Raw genomic sequence first — 24,548 nt, 5'->3', positions numbered from 1 at the left:
AAAGCCCCCTCCCCCTGGAAACACACGTCCCTCCGCCCCGGTGCAAACCCCAGGAACTCCCAAGGAGACGACAGGCACTGACCTGTGATGTTCACACACCAGACACCCGAACCCCGTTATGTGCTCGACCCCCAAGGAGTCTCTCCACACCTCCGCGGTCAGACGATCCCCCGACAGCAGCCACTGCAGACACAGGAGCCGGCTCTACACACCCCCTCCCCAAACAGCAGCGCTCAGCCTCTTCGCCAGCAACCGAGGAGTAGGGGAGGGGGCAGAGACAGTCAGCAGGAACGCAGAGGCTACGGCGAGGCTGCTTAGAGTGTCTATGCCCCCTCTATTTGCCGCTTCCGAACTCAGGTACCGTCTCCGACTCAGCCCCCTGCGCCCGCTCAGTGTCACTGCCTCTCGCTCTGGGAAAATGGCGGCTGACGGCGGCGGCCGCGGCGGCGGCGGCGGCGGCCGCGGCGGCGGCGAGTGCACGGGGCCCGCCCGCCCCGCTCCGCAGGGGCAGAGGGGGAGGGGACGAAGCTGCCCGCCGCCATTTTGCTTATGGGCTGCCGCCCGTCGTTGCCTCTCCACGGAGGCTCGGAGACAGCCAACTGGAGGCAGAGCGGTCGACAGAATCTCCGTCTATTTCACAACAGATGCATTCAACAATTCACCGAAGGTTTGGGAAAGTTTCGGTATTTGATGGGATTGATTCTTTATCCCCTTTCCCTGAGTAGCCCTCAAGTCTGGATATGGGTGAGCTTGGGCGCGACACTACTGGGTGGAAGGATGATGACTGTAGGCCTTGGAAAGACCCCCCCCCCCACCCTCCCCGCAAGCACTTTCTCCCACTCCCAAAACCACCTCTGTCCTGTTCTTTCCTCCCCCCCGCCCCCCCTCCCCAGTCTGGCCTCCGGAGCGGGGTGAACTCGGTTAGGGTGTCACTCGACGCCCACTAGGGGCTGAGGCGGCTTCAGTGCGCAGGCTCCGAGCACCGGATAAAAGCGGAGCTGTTGAGTCCAGCGCCGTCTCGATGGAGGAGCGAGAAACGGAAGAGGTCGGGGGGAGAAGCAGCTGGAAAAATACAGCCACCGTCAGCACCGCCTCCCTGCCACCGTGTATCGGGGTAAAAAGCTGTCGTTGCCGTCGGTGCAGTTGCCGTCGCTACCTCCTCCTTCTTTGGCCCGGGGGAACGATTTCCCCGCCGCGGGATAATGTGCGGGGAGGGGATCGGGAATTCCTTTAGATGGCAGTTGACTAAACGGGGGAGGGTCAGACAGACGGTTATCGAAGAACAAAAGGGAAGGCCAAAGAATAAAGGGTTTCCCCAGTAAAATGACACGGTGATTGCGGTTCCTGTTTTCAGGGTCTTTCCCCGAAATGGCGGTTTCCGTCTTTCTCCTCCGCGACCCGGAGCGCTCGGTAAGCGGGGTGGGGAGAGGCAGAGGTGGTCCATGCAGCCAATCAGAGTCTGATGTGTTCTGTCGAGCGCGTCCTGATTGGCTAGCAGTGACCTCATGCTGCAGCAGCGGGTGGGGCCAGAGCCGTAGGGGGAGGCTGTTGCAAAGGCCGAGAGGGAGAGTGACGATGGTGTTCGTTGCTGCCGCGGCCGATTCGGAACACAAGCCGTGGCGAAGGGAATCTAAAGGCTCTTCCTTGACTATTTTCTCCTGTCCCTGCGCGAGGTGAGGGCACCGGCTCGGCCTCTGCGAAACTTTGGGGCGCTGGCGCGGACGAGGAAACAAATTCTCCCGTGACTTTAGTAACTGCGTCAGGGCAAGATGGCGCTGGGTCTCCTTGGGGCGCGGGGGGAGAGGCACGTCCACCGTCGCCGCAGCGCATGTGACCGGGCTGCATTCCTGTGGGGTTTGGCTCAGACCCAGGCGGGGGCGGGGGAGGGGAAAGGGCTGGGGCGGAGTAGTCTGTGGTGCGGTCGGCGGCGGCGGCCTGAAGAGGAAGAGTTGACTGAGGCGCTTCCCCTCCCCCATACTGCTTAACTGCTGCGGCTCGCTGGGGAAAGCCCCCCGAGGGACGCTCCTGATGGGGCTGTGACAGCTGTTGGTGAAAGGAAAGGCTTGTCGCCCTATTTCTTATCTGCCTTTCTCCTTATGAAGTATACTTACGTAAGGTGGCAGGTCCCTAATGTGGGAGCTGGAATCAGCCACGAGTCGGGAAAGGCCACTGGACTAAGTAAAGAGTCTAGCTGCTGGGCCACAGCGCCGAGGAATATCGATTAATTTCTGAGAAAACTTAAGTTTCCAGGTTCGAATAGCAAAATAATCTTTAAGTTTGGAATCAAGTGTAAAAAGCGTGATGATACATACCCAGGAACACGTATAATTTCCTGAATGTTAAAAAGAAATCAAGGAGTATACCATCTGAAGTTTGAGGGCCCTTTTCAAACTTGTCGCTTCTATCTGTATTTACTTTCTTCCCGTTTTCTCCCTCTCTGTATATCCTACAAGAATGTTAAATCCTATCTGAATTTTTTTTAAATTTAGGCGTAATTAGTAATACAGAATAAAAACTGCTAGTATTGTAATATACATGAAGTAAGGGTGTTTTCAGTATTCTTGGTCTCCTGTTGTTTTTCTGTTGTCTTCTTAACTGTGGTTTTTAAAAATAAAAATGAAATTGTAATCATTTTTGGTAACTGTTATTCATTAAGATTCCTGCACCATTATGAAATATTAAAACTTGCATCTTTAAATCACTTTTGTATAAGTACGAATTTCAATTTTAGTATTTGAAACTTTGCTAGGTGAAGATTTCCAGCAGTTCAAAAGTTCTTATGGTCAATATTAGCAGATTAAGTAGGGAAGTCGAATTTTATTTTTTTATTGTTCCCACTTGCCAAAGTAGTATAGCAGCCATTAACTGAACTAGAGAAGAAAAAGGGCTTCTCACCTTGGGTGGTGTTGAGTGAGAGCTGGGAGTTATTCAACAAAGACTCCCATCTAAAACCTGACTTGCTTTTTTACTGAATATCTCTATTTGGTGCTGTGAGAATGTTTGTTGGTCCTACAAAGATAAGTTTAACCTGGAGCCAAGGTTGAGCTATTTCCTTAGTCTTAGTTGTAGACTTGGTAGTTTGAAAACAAGATTGAATTTTTAATTCTTTAGTACAAAGATTTTAAAATTAAACGTTTTTGTCCACTCAATATAAATTGGGCTTTTTTCCTATAAGAATTCTTGAGTAATTTCAGGGATCTATATTACATATAAGTAAGTGTCTCATTCCCCTTAAAGGAATTTTCTTCTGGCTTAGAAAAGAGGGAGTAAATATGAAGTCAGTAGATTTAAATGTAATTTTCAAAATGTTATAACTTCACTGTGCCTTAATAAGGAAAACAGGCCATATTGCAAGCTAATGGAACAAAATCCTTGTGCTTTTAATCCGTTTGTGTCCTCACTGTTCCTGATTGCCAAATCCATGAACATATTTAGCTCTAATTTTTCTTTATTTTCCTGTGACTCTTGAAATAGTACTTGCAGTTACTTGTCTTTGTCTACCTTCTTGCATTTTATGTTCTCCCTCAACAATTTCATTTGTGCCCATTCTCTAATGAAACATCCAAATTTTCATCTCAGAGCTGCAGATGCAGTGTTCAGGTTTACCAGGGGCCACAGGCTTCCTGAGGGTTGCAAAGAGTTCCACACAACTAACAGGCTTCCTGAACTCATTAAAAAAAAAAAAAACTATACTTGGTACTTGATCCCAAACTGTAGCTTTTAGACTAAATCAACAAGCCACAAACAAAAAGCCCTCTTTTGACCCTCAGAGTTTGAGTAGAGGTAAAGGGCTGATGATGCTCAGCAGCAAGGTTTCCTCCCCTTTCATGTGTGAGATGGGGAGGGGAGGCTGCTAATGGGACAGAGATAGTGCTGCCCCCACAAAGATGGGAAAACAGCAAATGGCCTTAGTATTTTTTAACGTTCATATTCTCACCTATTAATGGACATTTTAACCTACAAACTTCAACGATATCTGAACACCAGAAATTATTTGGGTTTTCTAGTCCCTTGATATATTTGGGGCTTATCATGTAGTACTGCTTGCTCTGATATAGACAACCCAGTAAGTACTGCCCTTTTGTTTTTGTCACTTGTCATTTTATGTTACTGTGTCAGCCACTAGCAGCTACATGTGTTTTATATATTATAAGGTTGGCATCCCAATAATAGGGCTTATTAAAATGGTATGTAAAATAAAGCCCTGCAGGAAATCAAATTTGAGCTTTTAGCATAAACACTGATAACTCTTCTGTCTTAAAGCTTTCGGGGGGATTTTTGAATAGTCGTCTGTTAACTTTATTTTTTGACATTTGCTGAAACTAAATTCATAGTAAAAAAAGAATTCATCTTAATTACATGTGACTTTCAGTAGATTTTGTTTTTATATAAAACTCCTCTGCTTCACCTCTCCCTGATTTTAATGGCCTTTAAATGCAGAATGAAAAGATTTATATCTGAGAACTGAATTGAAACCATTAAATACACCTTAAAATATTATAGTTAAACAACATACACAGTTTGCTTAGTTTAACTTCCTGGGGGTGGGTGGGCACAGATTAAGTGCTATCTTATTCTCCCTGGGCAAAAATGTGTTAGCACTAAAATTCGTATTTGCAAGTGTTGGTCAAAAAAACTTTGCAGGGTTGTGGATACCTTAGGTCAAATTGATGTTTTTCTCTTAAGGAGAGTTAATAAGTCTGTTCCTCTAAGTATCTAAAAGAAAGTTACCTGCTCTCTGCTATTGAAAAAGATCAGGTCCATAGTCTCTTCCCTGTTGACTTGTTTATGTTTAGTTCAAGTTTGAAACATCTGTAAATACAGGATTTCACCTGAAAACTAGAAAAATCGTGTTCTTCTATCTACATGAGGCAAATAGGAAATAGCAAAAACTTACAGACCCCACCTTCTCTGAGTGATCTAGGAAAAGTATTTTATGCCTTTTTTTAATGCCATTTTTTTCTTTAGTGCTTATGTTTGCCATAAATTCTGCTTGCTTCAGTGTTGACCTTGCACGTATATTTCTTACAAAAGAAAACTGGGTTTGGGGTTTTTTGTTTCTCCTTTATTATATGCTTACAACTTAACAGAAAAGGACATGGTCAACATTGTGTTTTTGAGGTACAGAATGTACCTTCAGTAAACAATCTTTTATATGGTGCTGGTTCTATTAAAAGTAATTTGGTTATGGACCCAGGGTAAACGGTATTTCATAAAACTGAAAATTAAACCAAGTTATATTATAATTTATTTATAGCGATTATTTCACTTTAATATATATTATCCTCAAAAGTATTTATTTTTAAAGGTGATGGTAGTTTAGTCACTAAGTTGTGTCTGACTCTTGTGACTCCATGGATTCACATGAACTTGTCAGGCTCCTCTGTCCATGGGATTTCCCAGCAAGAATACTGGAGTGGGTTGCCATTTCCTTCTCCAAGGGATCACTACCCAGTGCTCAACCCAGGTCTCTTGCATTGCAGGTGGATGCTCCACCAGATGAACCACCAGGGAAGTACCCTCTCAAAGTACGCTAATATTTGTATCTTAGATTTAAAACCATATTATGGTTTTCTCTCTGCAATTGCTTTGTTCTTGGGACAGACTGGAAATCTAGCTCTAAGTTCAATCAAATAATTTACATTCCTAACATATTTAGGGCTTCCCTGGTGGCTCAGATGGATGCTCCCATCCAGGTTCAGTCCCTGGGTTGGAAAGATACCTTGGAGAAGGGAATGGCCACCCACTCCAAGATTCTTACCTGGAGAGTTCCATGGACAGAGGAACCGGGTGGGCTACAGTCCATGGAGTCACAAAGAGGTGGACACGATGACTAATACTTTTCACACCATATTTAAGATACATGGAAACATGGAAGATAATTCCTAGCTCTTATATTTTTCAGTTCCGTTGACAAGATAAACTCCTTTGAAAAATTATATATGACTGAAGAGATATTTTACCCATAACATAGAGGTCAGGGGTTCACTTGTACCATCTTTGAACTTTAAATGACTAAAAGTTAACTAGTTCCTTTTCTCCACAAACTCAGCCTTTTAGGTAAGTTTTATCTTAGGAGATAAGAAAACACTATATACAACTGTTTGCATTTATAATATTTTGTGAAAGTTCTTTATTATGTGCTCCAGATGTGGGTGGTGTTATATAACCTATAGTATGTGATTCCTTAGAATATACCTCTTCAAAACTCCTTGGTCTATATGCTAATTCCCTTTGCTAGTTGCTACTCATGTCCTTCCTGTTTTTATTCATTGCTTTTTCCTGCTGCTTGTTTCCCAGTGTTAAGTCCACAATCACCTTTTGTTGTTTAGTTGCTAAGTTGTGTCCAACTCTGCGGCCCCTTGGACTGTAGCACACCAGGCTCCTCTGGCCTCCACTATCTCCCATAGTTTGCTTAAATTCATGTCCATTGAATCACCTTTACACAATCAATTCCCACCCTTTTACCTATTGATGAACTCCAGAATCGTCTCTGAACTCAATTGGAACTGCTAAATATCTCACACGTCTCTAAACAAATTCAAAAATGACCTTTTTTCTCTTAGCTTTTCTCCTTTTGTTTCCTTTTAATGGTTCTCCCCTTCTAGGTAAATTTATATAATCAAACATTTTTCCAATCAGTCTTTTTTGCGTAAAACACTCAATTAGTTTGCCACATTTGAGGATCAAGCTACAACACACCCTATGGCATGCAACGTCCTTCATCTGTCTCCTGTTTATCTCCAGAAAATGAGATATTCCCTTTTCTTTGTTAATTCTGTGTCTGTCACACTGTCCTGTTCATGTTCTTCTTTTTCCGTTATAGTTTATGAAATATTGGTAGGCAGTGTCTCATCTTTGTAGCTAAAGTGCAGAGTTCCTGGCATATAACAGGCACTCAGTTTTGTTTCAGGAATAACATAATGTGCTCTGATGCTAACTGCCTGAACATTTTGCCATAACATGTGTTTATGGTAATGATAGCAAGTCAGTTGGATATATAAATGGATGGAAAATGTTCTGGTTCATTCTATACCATCATGTTACAAAACTTTTGGGGTTCTCCCACCCACCCATCCATTTATCACCTATTTTGCCAGTGTTTTTAGTCCTCAAGTCTGCTCTCTGCCACCTTGTCCTCTTCACTGAAATATTTGTACCTGTTTGTACAAGCTAGGGTTTCCCTGGTGGCTCAGTTAGTAAAGAATCCGCCTGCAATGTGGGAGACCTGGGTTCGATCACAGGGTTGGGAACATCCCCTGGAGGAGGGCATGGCAACCCACTTCAGTATCCTTGCCTGGAGAATCCCCATGGACAGAGAAGCCTGGCAGGCTGCAGTCCATGGGGTCATAAAGAGTCGGACACGACTGAGCGACTAAGCATAGAATAGGACTAGTCTGTATTCTATTAATTTATAATCTGGCTTGGGTTTGGGCTTCCCCAGTGACTCAGATGGTAAAGAATCTGCCTGCAATGTAGGAGACCCGGGTTCAGTCCCTGGGTTGGGAAGATCCTCCAGAGAAGGGCATGACAACCCACTCCAATATTCTTGCCTGGGGAATTCCATGGATAGAGGAGCCTGGTGGGCTACAGTCCATGGGGTGCCAAAGAGTCGGAGACAGCTGAGCAACTAATGCTTCGGGATTAAACCTTGTAGGTTTGTATTGTAAGCATTCAACCAGGAGCCCCAATTAATAGGTAATGTGCTTTGTAGAGGAGATCGAATTTTTGAACTAGGAGGGACAATGTGGATTTCAATAGTGGATAGGGTAGGAGCAGTGAAACAATGCATTTGCAATCAGTATGGCTTTATGTGCAAAGGCAAAGAACAAGAGTAAAGAAAATATGTTTTAAGTATAAGAAACCTGTCTGACTAGTCTTACATGAAGTACACTGAGAGATGAGACTGAAAAAGAGGGTGGACTGGAACCAGATTATTTTTTTAAATCTAGAGTCATTTTATCAGTGAAGCTCAAGCCATTCTCCTTTCTCTTTTATTTTGAGGAAATAGTTTCAAAGAGGGAAATTACTGACTTGTCTCACAGAGGTCCTCAGGGACTTCACAGGGACCCAGATATTGCTCACTAACTCCAAATTGAAAACTGGACATTCAGTAAAGAGTCTGTCATGTAACATTTTAGATACCAGAGTCATAATTTGTAAATGTTCACAAGTAGCTAAACATCAGAACAAGCTGAGAATGAATACCATTTATAAGGGATCTTGACATCTGTGGGGCAAGGATATGGAGGGACAGCTGTGCTTAATCTGTCACGTGAACTAGTGTTATCTTTGCCTTTGTGCTGTGTCTTACAGAAATTAGTTTTTAGTGATAGAGACTTGGTTTTGATTGTCTTTTTACAAGTGAGGAGATATCCATCAAGATAACTTGGATTTAAGTACTTCATTTTTCTAGGTATGACCAAATTTGATCATGTTTTCTTTTTTCCTTAATTTTTAAGTGAATCCTAATCAGTTAGTGCTTACGTTAAAGTCATTCATGTTTGTTTTCAGTATTTTATGTATCTTTGTCTTGCTCCTACGTGATCATTAACATAAGAGTAGACACTTAATTTTTGGTTCCCATTCTTGCTCTCTTCCCTCTTTTTTCCTCTTTTGTATTCTCCAGACTTCCCTCTTGATTACTCACTTGATTAATTGTGGTTTCTATAGTTAATGTAACAATGTATACTGTTGAAATATGTGTATCAGTGTGATCTAAATTTATCCTTACCTCTGTAGGCAAGAAATAATATAACAAGTCAAACTTTGGTATTCTTGAAGCCCTCAGCCTCTGTAAAGATGACCAGTTAAATTGATGGGGAGATTAAGACTTTCTTAAAATTTCCTCACATTAAGTTACAGAGTAAACTGAGCTTTAATTGAAGTTCGGTAGTAGATTACTTCCTTATTCATAGCTTTAGGTCCAAATAGCTTCTCTGAAATAAAAAACAAAACATTGAAAGAAGCAGAGGTTTATGTCATGAAAATCAAAATTTCATGATTATGAAACTATAATAGCTATGGCATAGTTATTTCTGTGTATCCCTACCTTTTTTTATCAGCCAAATGGGAATTATCAAATTATGTTCAGGGATAAGGTCTAAATTCTGACCGGAATTTAATTGGAGACTTAGAGCAAAGTGAAAAAATTTTTTAAGGTAAATTCTTTGAACGAATGGCTACGTTTTCTGAACCAGGTACTTAGTAAAATCAACTATTTGTGGAAGTGAAGTGACTGCTTGCTTTTCTATGCATAACCTTTTTTTCTCCCACCAGCCCTTGCCATCATGTGTTCCAAAAATACTAGTAATAAACAATACTTAGGTTATGTCTTCCATTTTTCAAACAGTAAAACAAATCATACGTTCCTACTGGAATAAATGTTACATTTGTAAATGCAGTTTTTTCCTTGCTATGCATTTTTGTGAAATAGCATAATTTGTGTGAAATTAAAATATAATCATTCTGAAATGAATCAGCAATGTAAAATGAAGGAATCAGATTATAAAATCAAATGAGGTAAGGCTTAGAAGATGGAAGAGGATAGTTAAGCATTCATATGTGGATTTTTAATTTCATTCTTTGGAAAGGAATTCTTAGTGAAAAGAAGATCTTCATATCAGTCATAAAATTTGGTATTTTAGAACTCAGTAATTAGAGCCAGACCAGCAAACTTCTTAGAACTTGGGGCCCCAGAATGATCAGGTGAAGGTAAATGTGTTAAGGTATTGGTCCTCTTTAGATTGAGAGCATAAGGAAGAGTTTTGACATCACAGGCTATTTTGACTTAAAGCATGAACTTGAAAGTAGTTTCACTGTTTAGAGTTTAATTATTCATTCCCTTGCAGCCTCTCCCTCTCACTGGCAGAACTTACATCCTTGCTTACTCATTCTGTTACTATGCATCAAAGAGGCATTGTGTACCCAAAGTTGTTAAGCTACTTGGAAGAAAGGTACTTACAAGAACAGGGTAATTATTAGTCATAATAAACTATCTTTGTAGAGATACATGGGTAACTCCCTTATATATTAGTAGCAGTGAGCAACTAGATAGCTTCCCAGCAAGCTGGTTAGATTTGTTCTAAATGAAGGACTTCTGCCTCATAGTCTAGGTCTAATGTCTTATAGGAGCCTAACAGAGTCTTTGTTTTGAAGACAGGATAACAAAATTTAGGACAGATCAATGTGTGTCCATAAATCTCTAAGATATGAATCAACAAAGCAAAATAATCATGAAATTTGTAGGGATTTTTGGTAGAACGCAGCAATTCAATTCGGTATGTATGAGAGACAGACTAAAAAGAACTAGCTGGCAGGGGTTTCAGTTCAGTTCAGTCGCTCAGTCATGTCTGACTCTTTGCAACCCCATGAATCACAGCACGCCAGGCCTTCGTGTCCATCACCAACTCCCGGAGTTTACTCAAACTCATGTCCGTCGAGTTGGTGATGCCATCCAGCCATCTCATCCTCTGTCATCCCCTTCTCCTGCCCCCAATCCCTCCCAGCATCAGGGTCTTTTCCAATGAGTCAGCTCTTTGCATGAGGTGGCCAAAGTATTGGAGTTTCAGCTTCAGCATCAGTCCTTCCAATGAACACCCAGGACTGATCTTTAGGATGGACTGGTTGGCTCTTCTTGCAGTCCAAGGGACTCTAAAGACAGTTCAAAAGCATCAATTCTTCAGCGCTCAGCTTTCTTCACAGTCCAACTCTCACATCCATACATGACCACTGGAAAAACCATAGCCTTGACTAGACAGACCTTAGTTGGCAAAGTAATGTCTTTTCTTTTTAATATGCTGTCTAGGTTGGTCATAACTTTCCTTCCAAGGAGTAAGCGTCTTTTAATTTCATGGCTGCAGTCATCATCTGCAGTGATTTTAGAGCCCAAAAAATAAAGTCTGACACTGTTTCCACTGTTTTCCCATCTGTTTCCCATGAAGTGATGGGACCAGATGCCATGATCTTCCGTTTTCTGAATGTTGAGCTTGAAGCCAGCTTTTTCACTCTTCTCTTTCACTTGCATCAAGAGGCTTTTTAGTTCCTCTTCACTTTCTTCCATAAGGGTGGTGTCATCTGCATATCTAAGGTTCTTAATACTTCTCCCAGCAATCTTGATTCCAGCTTGTGCTTCTTGCAGCCCAGCACTTCTCATGATGTACTCTGCATATAAGTTAAATAAGCAGGGTGACAATATACAGCCTTGACGTACTCCTTGTCCTATTTGGAACCAGTCTGTTGTTCCATGGCCAGTTCTAACTGTTGCTTCCTGACCTGCATATAGGCAGGGGTTTAGGCCTAATCAAATACACTATAGAGTTGCTAGATTTAGTTGTCTAAATAGCAACACTGTCATTTTTCTTTCTTTTTTTTTTTCATTTATTTTTATTAGCTGGAGGCTAATTACTTCACAACATTGCAGTGGGTTTTGTCATACATTGACATGTATTTCAAAAATAGTTACTAACAGCAAATAAGGACAGGGTCTCTTGATTTTAGAAACTGTTACTTTGAAAAACTTAACTGCTGCTGCTTAGTCCCTTCAGTCTGTCCAACTCTGTGTGACACTGTGGACTGCAGCCCGCCAGGCTCCTCTATCCATGGGATTCTCTAGCCAAGAATACTGGAGTGGGATGCCATTCCCTCCTCCAGGGCATCTTCCCGACACGGATCACACTCAGGTCTCCTGGGTTGCAGGCAGATTCTTTACCACTGAGCCACCAGGGAAGCCTGAAAAACTTGCTGCATTGTTCTTACTCTCTTTTTGCTGTGGAATAATGAAAAATGATCCACAATTCATTTGGGATTATTATTTGTGAATCATTCATGTTATCTCAGCTCTCATTTTGTGACAAGTCGATCCTGGAAGTAGACAAATGTGTAAAAGGATTATAAAATTAAAGAATCCATTTCAGAGCATTGTATACTACAAAGAAAAGGTAACAAAAACGTGAAAATTTATAGTTCATAGGGCATTTGTATATTGTGTGTGCTTTCACAGAAATGAGGGTAAAGGAAATAAAGTATAATGGTTTCACTGGTTCTCTCTGGGTTGTATGCTTACAGATGAATTTTCTGCAACAGACAAGTATTCCCAGAAAGCATTTTTCTTCAGAGTTCTAGTTTGTAGTGACAAGGCAAAATGCTTGTATATTATCTTTAGAAATATGATGCAAACAGTATGATCTACAACTTGTCAAAACCCAGGAACCATCTCTCATTTCAACATTTGGTGTCTTATGTCCATAAGTATGTCCATTATTTTTTGGTTCGCCTCCCCTTGTCTTTGTAACCATTGCCACTATTTTAGCTCAGAACTGGCATAGAGTAGCCTACCCTAAATATCCGTCAAATAAATGAGTATATATAAAACTGTGTAGTGACATAGCTTACTCTGGCTTTAATCTTGCCCCTTCTAATCCATCTAACATCCTTCAAAGTGATTTTACTAAAATGTGAGTCTGATCTTACTTGAAATGCTTTAAAGGAATCCATGCTCCTAGAGTGGCATAAAGGAAGGAACTCTGTGACTTGGTGGCTTCTCCCTTTTTTCCAAAGATCCAGTTGCTTTTCCTTTTGCTCCCACCCATATTACTGCTTTCAGTTCTCCAAACTTGTTCTGTCAAACCTTTCTTTTGTATCATCTCTTCATGGAATATTCCTCCTCTACCCCGTTCTAAATGCATCCTTCAGTTCAAGTGTCCTTTTCTCTCTCAAGCTTTCTCTGGTGCTCTCCCAGAAGTCTGTTGTTAACTGAAATCCATGTGCCCTTTACCCAGTTCTGTTAATATCATAGCAGTTTGTTATAATTGTTTAGAATCTCCACACCCTGCTAGAATGTGAGCCCTTGAAGGGCCGTGTTTAACTTGCATTGTCTGTCTCAGATAAATACATAGTCCCTGCATTAATTCCCAGGGCATAGTAAGTGCTCAAGTAAATGTTTAATTACTTAGGTCTCTTCTCTCTTTGTTGTGAGTATGAAACTGCAAAATAGCTCCTGAACTTTAATTGTGAAGAGAAGTAAAGATGAATTTTTGTAGTTAAAAGCTAGGAAAATGGTAATGGTCGTGCCCAAGAGCAAAGCCACTCTATTTGGGGGTGGAGGTGGATGAATAATTGAACATCAGTTCTATCTTTCCTAGTACTTTTTGTCCATTGCACATAAAAGCCTCCTCAAAAAAAGTGTTCAATTGTGTTGATCAAATTGAAAATTCCTGTCCAACCTCTGGTATTTGGTTATAAATTCTTATTTTTCAGGTTAAACTTGCCTTTCCATAGCATAATAATAATAAGATAACTGTACAGATACTTTTGCTTCATTACATTAGAAAAAAGAGTCTTTCCATTGCAAACTTTTCTAAACTGATCAACAGCCCTATTAACAGGATAAAATTTCAGGACTAGATTCTGGTATCTCATTTCAAAAGAATAGGGATGGTCCCACAAATAATGAATGGAGATCATAAATGCTTACCAATAGGCAGCAACAGTCCTAGGGACTAAACATCCCAAAATGGCTTTGATAAAAAAGTACATGTTTGTCTCTGCACAGAAGGATCCTTAGTCTGAATTCTTAATAGTTTACAATCAACATGATATTGTTGATATTCATTTTTATAAAGTTGAATCTAGTAATGTGTTGACCAGTCCCTTCCACAACACAAGCAATTTTATAATCTTCAGGCAGGTTTGGCACTGTTAAAAATAAATTCTAAGATTTGTAACATTTTTATAAGGTGATACATTCTGTTATACAGATCCTGACAAATTCTTTTCCTTCTTTTCCAAACTGTTAGGTGAAAGTGCTACATGAAAACTGGTAGAAATATCACACATTTAATTCAGAGCAGACATAAGGTTGGTCACCCATTTCTAACAACTTAATTGATTTTTCATTGAAGACAAATTCTTAATGCCCATGGTCATACTCATGGCTACCAAGCCTTTTAAAAAAAAAAAAAAAACTTAAAAAAATTAGCTTCTCTACTACAGACATGTTAAAATGTTGCATGTCAGTAGTTCCCAAGCTAGTTTGACTACTCTAATTATCTGGGACGCTAACTAACTATACATTCCAGGACTCCACCCCAGTTCCCCCAAACAGGTTATTATGTATCATTCGTAATTTTCTTAGAATGTAGCAATTCCATAAGAACCACAGTTGCTGAAGTCCTTAGTGTGACCCAGGAGTCTGCATTTTGCAGAAACTTCTCATGCTCAGGCACTTGCCATGCAGATACCAGTTTGATAAACACTTACATGGAAGGAAGCATTCCACTAAAATGTGTCTAAAAGCTACAGTGCCAACAGTTGTTTCCCATTCCCTATTTCTTTTTTGGAGAGCTTTATTGTACCTCCAACCTAAGAAGCCTGGGGGTACTATTGGCACGAACCGTTTAGTTTCTTCTTGGAGATTTCTTCAGAATAGAGACATAATTTGTTTCCTAAAAAAATCATAATGTTCTGATGGACTTTTTTCTGTAGTAGATAAGGGTCAAGTCTTGTTAGCCTGGAATCAGTCTGTCTTTTATTAGTGCTTAGGTTTTTTGTGAAAAATACCTTATTTATATACTCTTTTAATATACAGGAGCATTTTAAATGGGGAGGAGCTAATCAGCTGTTATTTTAAACATAGTGACATTTCATCCTACTACTTTTACAACTAACTTTTCGGAGATATTTAGACAATGATCTTTCAACCAAGGTTACTGTTTTCTCTTAAAGGTAAAAGCAGGAACTTGAAATCCCAGAAGTGCAACTCAAGAGCAGAAAGAAGCATCCTTTCATTTAATATTAGTAACTTAAGAGTAGTAGATTTTAAAAACTTTAGATATCATGAGTTAGGACTTAAGGACCCACTTCAACATAAAAAATCCAGCCCCAATACCAGTAAATATTCTCATCATATAATTCCACATGTATCATGTTCACCAGGCAGCTTTATGCACACTATTAGACTTCCTGTATAATAACCTCCTTGAAGGAAATTACTGACTAAAGAGATAATAATGTGTCTTTTCTTCATAAACTGATAAATGAACTTTTTTTTCAAATACACCTTGGTTACTCTGTCTTCAGTCCAAAAGATACCAATTTGCTTATTAACAAGAACAAGTTTTTTGATCTTAGATTTAGATTGTTAAATTAGTATTCTTTTGACTTAAGTTATTTATAAATGCTAAATATAAAGAACTACAAATGACGTGGGCAAATCCTTAATACAGCATATGAAGATATATAGATAGATAGATATGAAAATATAGTAAATAGTATACCAAGAGTTTATGCTTCCATCAAGCTGGTAATAAACATTGTGTGTGGGTGTGTGTGTAAGGGGGAGAGAGGAAGGCTGTTTCTGAGAATGCTGACATATCTTTTAGTCTTGATATGGTCACCATGTTGTCCAGAGGATTAATCTGGAATAGAAAATGTAAATTTAACTTACTCTAGATCAGAATTAGGCTCAAGGTGGTCTTTGCCTGCTGATTGTGCCAAACTAATTGCCTTGGCAGTGTTTCAATGGATACTGGGTAGGGACAGTGGGAGTTACATTCATAGGCATCACTGTTTAGATGATGAGGCATTTGGCTATCTTAAAGAGTCATAGTTACTCCTTATCTTACCCTCACTTATTTCTTTTTGATTTGTAATTAACTTTTATTGGAGTATAGTTGATTTGCAATATATTAGTTTCAGGTGTACTACAAAGTGAATCAGTTGTAAATACACATATATCAATCTTTTTAAAATTCTTTCCACATATAGGTCATTACAGAGTGTTGAATAGGATGCCCTGGTCTTCATTATCTATTTTCTATAAAGTAGTGTGTATATCTCACTTAATTGAATTTTTTAACTTTTTTTTCCCCCCAAATTAAGGCATAGATTTGCCTCAAATGGGAAACCTAAGTGGTCATGTCATTAATTACGGGATTCTTCAACTTGAAAAGCAAGATGACATAAATGCATTTAGAATGTATGGATAAGATATTTTGTGGGGTGAGAAGGAAAGAAATTTTTTTTCAGATGAGTATATTCCAACACATCCTGCCTAATAAATTCAAGTCTGAAGGGACAAATGAGGTGTGGAATTGAGTCCTTCCAACATTCCACTATGTTGAGCATTATTCCTGTTAAAGAGGCAGTGAGGGAATTTGTGAGTTGCTGCAGTTAAAAGGAATGTGCCATACAAGCACCAAAAGGCAGAAAGAAGGATGGAGTTACTGGTCTTAAGAAGATGACTGAGTTTACAAAAGTGCCAAATACATGAACAAGAACACATTGTAAATTCCTCTCAAACACTGTATATGAGAGTAGGTACATCTGTGGGCTATCCCAGTGGTCAGTCCTGCTCCATGCAGCATAGGCATAGCAGATGTTAGCAGAGACTGACAGAATTCAGATCAGTCCGAAAACGTCCAATATACAGTGGTACCTCTCCCTGCCTCTTTATGCATACATTAGTTTGCCCAGCAAGTGACTGGCTTCTGTTTAAACAGCCTCAGTGATACTGGACATCTCTGTGGTCAGCTTTTTTTTCCTCTGCACCTCTGGAACTGAATACATTATTCCAAATTGGTTCTGTCCCACAAAACATGATGAGTAAAATGAGGAACTGGATAGGTAGGTGGCAAACAGCAAAAGTTATTTGGACATGTAACTCACTTGTAAGTAGACTAACCAAGTAAGCAAGAACTACTGGAGAAATTTAACCTCAATTTTTTTTTTAATGTTATTTTAAAATCTTTCAGTTCAGTTCAGTCGCTCAGTCGTGTCCAACTCTTTGCGACCCCATGAATCGCAGCACGCCAGGCCTCCCTGACCAACTCCCAGAGTCCACTCAAACTCCTGTCTGACTCTTTGCGACCCCATGAATCGCAGCACGCCAGGCCTCCCTGACCAACTCCCAGAGTCCACTCAAACTCATGTCCATCGAGTCGGTGGTGCCATCCAGCCATCTCATCCTCTGTCTTTGGGAATATTCAAAAAATAACTTCTATTATGTTACTTACTAGAATTACAGCAAGTTTCAGAAGCTGTTTGAGATAAAAGATGTTACTTGTAAAACTAAAATTATACACATAGTATATAATTGTACACATTACATTCAACTTAAATCTGAGTTATTTCTTCATAATCATTGAATTTCTTTTTCCCTAAAGTGTGAGTATGTTTTAATACATGCTATGTTAATTGACCAAACAAGCACTTGGTGATATTTTCAGGTGCCAGAAAGCATTATGATGAAGACCATGTTGAAATAAATATTCAGCCAGCACTGTGCTTGCATGAAGTTGAAGTTTATCTACCCTTTATCCCATTAAGGACTAGAGTAAGACTAGGCAAACTATAGTCACCACTGCCCAGCACTGCCTGTGTCTTTATAGCTGAGGAGTTAAGAACGTTGTTTATATTTCTGAAGTGTTATTGTGGGGGTGGGGAGACCCCATTTGACTGAGACTGTGGTTTGAAAAGCCTAAAATATTTCCTTTGTGACCCCCCTATAAAGAAGAAAAAAAGAAAAGATTGTGGATTCCTGAACTAGAGCAGTTAAAGTATTCTGAACTTAAGACTTCTGAAAACAAATAATGCTCAAATGGTAACCGGTAAGCCAGAGAGCCTGCTGGTCATCAAGGGATCAGTTGGTACACGGAAAAGGAAGCCAGGTTAGCCAGGTCAGACTACACATACCAAGAAATGACTAAGGAATAGGCAAATAATTATATACCCTGTGTCTGAGCCAGTAGATGGAATAATATGCTATGATTAAAATGAATTTATAATATTTTAAAAATGTTATTAATATATTTAAATTATTAGTATAATGCTTTATACCCTATATCTTAGTGACATATAGGAAGAAAATATAGGAAGTATGCACACACAGTATGTACTTCTTGTGTAGGGGTAGGGGTTTTACTTAGTCCTCTGCCGAGTGCTGTGTAGTTGGTCATACAACAGCATTCTCTGAAGTATGTTGTTGTTGTTTAGTCAGTCAGTCGAGTCTGACTCTGTTGCAACCCTGTGGACTGTAGCACACCGGACTCCTCTCTCCATGGGATTTCCCAGGGAAGAACACTGGAGTGGGTTGCCATTTCCTTGTCTAGGGGATCTTCCCGCCTCAGGGATTAGACCTGCATCTCCATCATTGCAGGCATATTCTTTACCGCTGAGCCACAAGAGAAGTATAGTGTTGGCACTACCCGTATTTTAAAATGAAACAAACTAATGCGTTAAGGAAATTTGTGAGTCAGGGCCTGAATCATGCTCAGTATTCAAAAATAATTAATTAATGGGATAGGTGACATTAATAAATGGAAAACAATTATTTGTCTTCTCATTAGGAAAGTAACCTTCAAATATGGCACTAACCAAGTAAAAGTTTTAGTGCAGTGGAACCACAGATTACTATGAATACTTTATTACTTGACAGACTACTAATAAAGTTAATTGAATTTTAGTAAGCATTGTCAAGAAATTCTTTTGAAATGATAGACTCTTCAGTGAAGTGTTGGGCATTTTATAAAGCAATTAACAAAGCTGTAATGATCTTAAAAATTGGTCACCAATTCTTATACATCCTATGGGTAATTGCCTGCCTTGGGCAGCCTCTGACATATTAAAATTTAAGACAGAACTGTGCACTTAATCACATTCACCAATAAGAGAATTGAATTTACTTCATGAGGCATTAATACATAATATATACTGACAGTTTCACAGGGGGGACTGAGTAAGGAGTTGAAACTGCAAAAATTACCCTATAAGATTTCTTCTGATTGTAAAATACATACATGAGGTCTGTTATCTTAAATTTTTAAAGTGTACAGTACCGTAATGTTTCTCCTAAGCTTGCTTTCTTTCTGCTGCTGATTTTCCAGGTGCCCTGTCTTTCTAATAATGTCTTCCTCTAAGTCATCTTTCGTTTTGCAGAATAATTTAGCACTTGTTGGCAATATACAAACTTAGCAAGTATATTCTCATACTTGTTTAGGAAGTAGCAAATATGATCATATTGCATGTTCTTCTACCTTGTGGCACTGATCTTAGTACAAGGTCCCACTGGGTTGAGGACTGGTAGTATCAAGAACGCTGTAGCCGCTTGTCACAGATGGACACAGCTATAAAAGCAGCAGCATCTGTCTGATATCTTTGAGAAGTGTCTCAGTGGATTTACCTGACTAATTCTTTTTTTTTTTGGCAAAGAGAGACATATTTATTTCTTCTAAGGGCCCAGAAGTGAGACAGCTTGAATACAGTGTTTATAGTCACTGGCTCGTCACTTTTATTTTTTTTCCCATTTATTTTTTATTAGTTGGAGGCTAATTACTTTACAATATTGTAGTGGGTTTTGTCATACATTGACATGAATCAGCCATGGATTTACATGTATTCCCCATCCCGATCCCCCCTCCCCCCTCCCTCTCTACCCGATCCCTCTGGGTCTTCCCGGTGCATCACTAATTTTACCAAGTATTTGGCAAGGTGTGGCTGTGGTACAGGACCTTTTATTTCACAGCTTAATTCAGGTCCTTGACCTGCAAAGGCTTGGTCCACTTCAGTGCTTTCCCCCAACCCCAGGCCCTTGGTTGGCAATAAAGTAATAAAGAATTGTACATTTTAATCATAAATAGGTGAAAGAGAGCTTAAATTAGTTTAATAAACTTGGCATACATTATCTCTGAGCCTAAAACATCTTGAATAAATAACAAAGCATTTGTACAAACTGGTTTTTCTATAAAAAGGCCACATTTCCATCCAGCACATTTTATTTGGCTGTGTTCCTTTCCTATAATAGGACAGAACTTCAAGAATTCCAAAGCAAATTTGCAGTTTCGCATAAATTACTGTTTGGTGACTGTCATGCCTCCATAGATATTTTCTACCTGATTATATAAAATACGGATAGCTTGAGATTAACCTGAGAAATGATTCCAAGCAACCATGATGTATTTGCTTTTTAAGCCAGTAGTACTTAAATTGGGGATTCTGGGTCAACCTATAGCAGAATTAACTGTGGTGCCTGTTTTTGACAACCCACTAAGTTAAAATCAAATCAGTCCTGTATTTTGAAAAGGTATACTTGAGAAAATTTAACCTTTTTTGAGGTACTAAATTTCAATGAAGAGTTTGTCTCTTAAAATACAATTATGAGAAAGGATACCATAATACAGGCTCCTCACTTATGAGATGTTTTACGAAACCCGGATTAATATTTTAATAAGACTTCAGGAATGCAAATATCACAGGCTATAGCTTGAACAGTTGTAAATAGTGTGTTTGCACAATCATGGTTTTTTAAAGGAGCTGTGAATTTACAGTGCAATCCTATGAGGAAAGAAGGGAGAGAAAATTGCTATTTTCAGCTGCACACAGATGAATTAATTGCATCACATCTGAGATTTGCTAGTCCCTCTCCTCTTTCTTCTTGAACAGGAAAACTGCATGATTAACTTGATGTTTTTAAAAAAAAAAAAAAAAGATACTTGAGGATGTCAGAGAATAATGAAAACACTTTCAAAGATTAGTTGTGGAGGCAGAAGAGAAGGATTTTACCTGGCCAAATGAGTTTAAATATTATAACAAGGAAATTAGCAATATTTAAGAAAATTGGTTATCTAAAAGGAAGTTACTTGTCTGCACAGTAGGTTTACCATAAACAATCTGATACTGCTAACCTTTGGTAGGCTTTAAAAAGAACTTTTTACAGTTAGATTTGTAATCTGTGAACCCAACCATTAACTGGAAAATAGTCGAGGAGAATTGAGGTGCAAAAAGCAAGATCTTTGTACATAGGGAATACAGCTTCAAAACACCTCCAGAGTGTGGATTAAAGTAGTTCATCAGAATCCTTTTCTTATGGCGTTTCATGGAACCAAATTATTTGGGCTAAGACTGTTTCAGGCTCCCAGAAAAAAAATGACCTTTAACATCAGTTTCTTCCAGAGATACTCCCCTAGATCCCAAATAGGCAGATTCCTAACCAATTTTGTGCCATGACTTTTGACAGCCCCATGAAGTGAAGTGGTAATTGCACAGTCGTGTCCTCCTCTTTGCGATCCCATGGACTGTAGCCTGCCAGGCTCTTCTGTCCATGGGATCTCCGGGCAAGAATACTGGAGTGGGTTGCCGTTTCCTTCTCCAGGGTCTTCCCAACCCAGGGATTGAACCCTGGTCTTCCGCATTGCAGGCAGATTCTTTACTATCTGAGCCACCAGGGAAGCCTCATAAAGCCTAAGAATTCTCAGCATGCTGTAAATGTGCAATACAGAGTGCACACACGACTCTCTGCCATCCCCGGACTAGCCGTTAGTAATGAGGCCTTAAGCTACTGTTACCCCAGCACCCTGTTCTAGCTTAGGACAGCCTCTTCCCTCAACAGACCCTGGAGAAACCAGCTGACTTCAAAGTGGAGGTGAGAAGCCACAGTGAGGAACTTTAGTTGGAAACGTTAACAGAAGTTAACCCTCTTCAAAGTCGGGCCAATCAAGAGGAAGGAGAGGTTCTGTCGTCCAGTTTTGGCCTTTTGTGGAAATAGGCCCTTTCACTGTATATATGATAAACGGGCTTAATCATACAGTGGACACACCCAAGATCCCCTTTCTCTTCATTCAGAACTCGCTCGCTCCTGGTGGGATGGGATTTGCCCTCGTGAACTTTACCCAGCCGTCCAAACACTGGCTCCCCCTCTAGAAGAGGGAACTGTGGGTGGCTGCGCAGCAGATGCTGCAAGCTCGTGGCTTGGCCACCTGCCCGAGCGAGTCGGGGCCTGGCGCTCTCGTCCAGGCAGCCGGCTGGCCCGCGCCGAGAAGGGCGTAGCCGGGCCGCTGGCAGCGTCACATGGGCGCCGCCCTCGCGGTGGGGGAGGGGCCGGGGTTAGCCCCGGAAAGCGGCTCTTGTGTCTCCAGAGGCCCACCGCCCCTCCGCCGAGACTGCCAGGCTGCCGGCAGCCAGCAGTTCCACGGGGTCGAAGGAGAGGGCAAGCCGCGCAAACGCTGCCCGGCTGGAGCTGCCGCCCCGCCCGCGTCGTCGCGGAGGAGCCTCAAAAACGCACTTCCTCCGCGGCCGAGCCCACTTCCGCCCAGCGTTTCCTGGGGCCCTGGGGCCCAGAGCTTTAGCCTTTTCGATGTTCAGTGTCCTAGTTCACACACTTTAAGGTCAGCTTCTCATTCCTTCCAAAAAGTATATAATGTATCTTATAACCTGCCGCTGTGCACAAGGCTCAAACTGAACCTGGCCGCAACCATTTTCGGAAATACTGGTAGCTGTCAGTCTGTACATTGTCCTACGTGCCGAGTGGAAATGACTGTGCATTATGCTCTGCTAGAGGAGGCCAGAACGATAATGTCCCTGCCATGGGAAGGATCTGTATTTGAATTCTGAGACCCCTGTCACCGCTTACCAGCTGTGTCCAAATTTAAAAGAATGTCGCTGAGTCATTTGTTGATGGATCAAATGAGGTAAAACATACAAATCCCTTAGCATACCTGGCATAGAGTTATATGTAGCAAAAAGGCTAAGTAAAAATAAGGAAATATATAAAATATTTATCGAGCATCTATTTGTTCAGTAATATGTTGGTTGTGTTAGGTAAGGCTTCTACCCGTCCCCATAGGAATGCCTCCTCCCATCTGAAGGAGCTGGTGTTTCTTAGTATGTTACCAGCTCCCAGGCATCCTTCAAGCTCCTGGTTCTGAAGAAGTTTGTTAGTATTCAACTTGACCGTTATTGCAGAGCTTAGTACCGGATGAGTATTTTGTAGGGATGGTAGACAAGCTTAGGTATGGTATGATTGTAGCACCGTTCTGTTTTTATTTCAGAGAAAAAATGTACTAGTAGTAGTAGATAGGCTTCCTCCCAAGTACATTTTATGCTGCTGACTGACAACAAACCATAATACTTCCCAACTCGTGCCCCCTACCATTTGGAGCCAGGTGCAGATTAGAGATCGGGTAGTGAAAAATGATCTAAACAAAGATGCTAGATTTTTTGTTGTTGTTGTTAGTTTCACTAATGACGCTAGCAGTTTTTTGTGCTGCTTGTGATAATTTACAAGCATACAAAAATTATTTTCCACCAAAAAACTGACAAACTCCAAACTTGTGACTAACTCATTCATGATCCATTTGATCTTGAGATGTTGAGGAGTAATTAGAATTTTTCTAGGCTGAATTGTTAACTTGTTTTGATTGATTTCTGCATTCCCAGCAGGACTCTTAAGTCCTTGCCTCTTCAGACACTATTCTCTCTGCTGCATATCTAAGACAAGATCTTCAAATATCACAATTCCTACTGTGGAGTGAAATGGTCTTATCTTCACGCTGGTTAAAGAGATGGAGTTTCCTTATACTTTAGAACATGTTTTATGTAAGTTACACTACAGTTTTTGGTTTTTTTTTAATGACTTTCAGTGCTTAATGACATGGAAGGATGAGCATCATGTATAATTTGATAAAATCCCATATACAAAGTAATCTCATTATTGTAAAAAAATGTTATGCAATGCTGAGTTATTCCTCTCTTAATATGGGGAAATAAAAGTTACTTTGTAAACTGGGGTGGATTGCTGTGCCCTCCTCCAGGAGATCTTTCTAACCCAGGAATCGAACCTGCATTTGTTACCTCTACCTGCATTGGCTGGCAGGTTCTTTACCATTGGCACCACCTGGAAAGCCCATAAAGATAAATAATGTCAGTTTGATAAATCAAGAAATAGAAACAAACATTATTTAGGAATCTGGAGTTACCTCTCAAAGATGTTGCCTCTTGAGGTTAAGAATGGGGTGGTGTTCCTTTTAATTTTAAGCTCTTGGAAGTAAGGTGGGGTATTTCTTTTCTTTAAAAAGAAAATGCATGATTTACTTTGCTAAATAAATTAAAAAAAAATAAAATATCTCAGTGTTTAATTTTTAAAAATTTATTTTCATCCAGATTACCCTACCCTTTTCCAGGTTACTCTTCACCACTCAGCTTGCAGAGCAAAGAGAAATTTGAAAACTCAGCTGAAAGGCACTTTGAATAACATCAGTATCAGGTAGAAACAAATTGCTGAATATAAAGCACGAGGGTTTTTCCTCTCTTTTAATTGTGGGGCTAGAAATACAACTGTTTAATTGTCCTAAACTGCATCACACTCCTTCTGGGATGGCCTTCTGACTTGAATCTTTACTGATTATATGTTTTGTTGCACTATGGGAACTATATTAGCAAAACAGTTCTAAAGTCACAGTTGTGTATTTGGCGCCCTCTAGTGCAATTTTTAAATGACAAAACCATAGTTTATCTTTGCTGAGCTGTTAACTGGAAGAGAATAAAATTTAAATTTCAATCTACCTTCTCAGTGTGACTGATCTTGCTTTTTTCCGACATGCGCCAAGACTGACCCCCCCCACTCTGCATCTACATGTTATTTCCTAGTCATGACGTTCACTAGGCTGTGACCTTGCGCTAACTAGTTCCTTAATCTCTGCACTTCAGTTTCCTCATCTGTAAAATGAGGATGATAATCATAAGAACGCTAACATGAATGCCCTGCACATATTAAGAAC

The 24,548-nt window shown here is 40.3% G+C and overlaps 2 protein-coding genes across 4 annotated transcripts in view; one reads left to right on the top strand and one right to left on the bottom strand.

Annotated features, from left to right (window-relative positions):
* Positions 1-429, bottom strand: part of KMT2E (lysine methyltransferase 2E (inactive)) — a 93,495-nt gene extending 93,066 nt beyond the window's left edge. For all 3 annotated transcript variants that reach the window (XM_065938556.1, XM_065938555.1, XM_065938557.1), the window contains exon 1: positions 83-429. The gene's annotated coding sequence lies outside the window, so the exon portion shown is untranslated. The remainder of the gene's footprint in view (positions 1-82) is intronic.
* LOC136170304 (uncharacterized) lies at positions 119-24,332 on the top strand. Its single transcript, XM_065938468.1, has 5 exons — positions 119-470; positions 506-667; positions 948-1,114; positions 1,355-1,410; positions 14,725-24,332. The coding sequence occupies exons 1-5, from the start codon at positions 119-121 to the stop codon at positions 14,726-14,728; spliced, it is 741 nt and encodes a 246-aa protein (XP_065794540.1). The 3' UTR covers positions 14,729-24,332.
* Positions 24,333-24,548: the final 216 nt, after the last annotated feature.

Source organism: Muntiacus reevesi, chromosome 6, assembly GCF_963930625.1.
Source record: "Muntiacus reevesi chromosome 6, mMunRee1.1, whole genome shotgun sequence".
In the NCBI taxonomy this organism is placed as follows: Eukaryota; Metazoa; Chordata; class Mammalia; order Artiodactyla; family Cervidae; genus Muntiacus; species Muntiacus reevesi.
The sequence above is the reverse complement of the archived record's forward strand: the minus strand, read 5'-3'. Positions and strand labels throughout refer to the sequence as shown.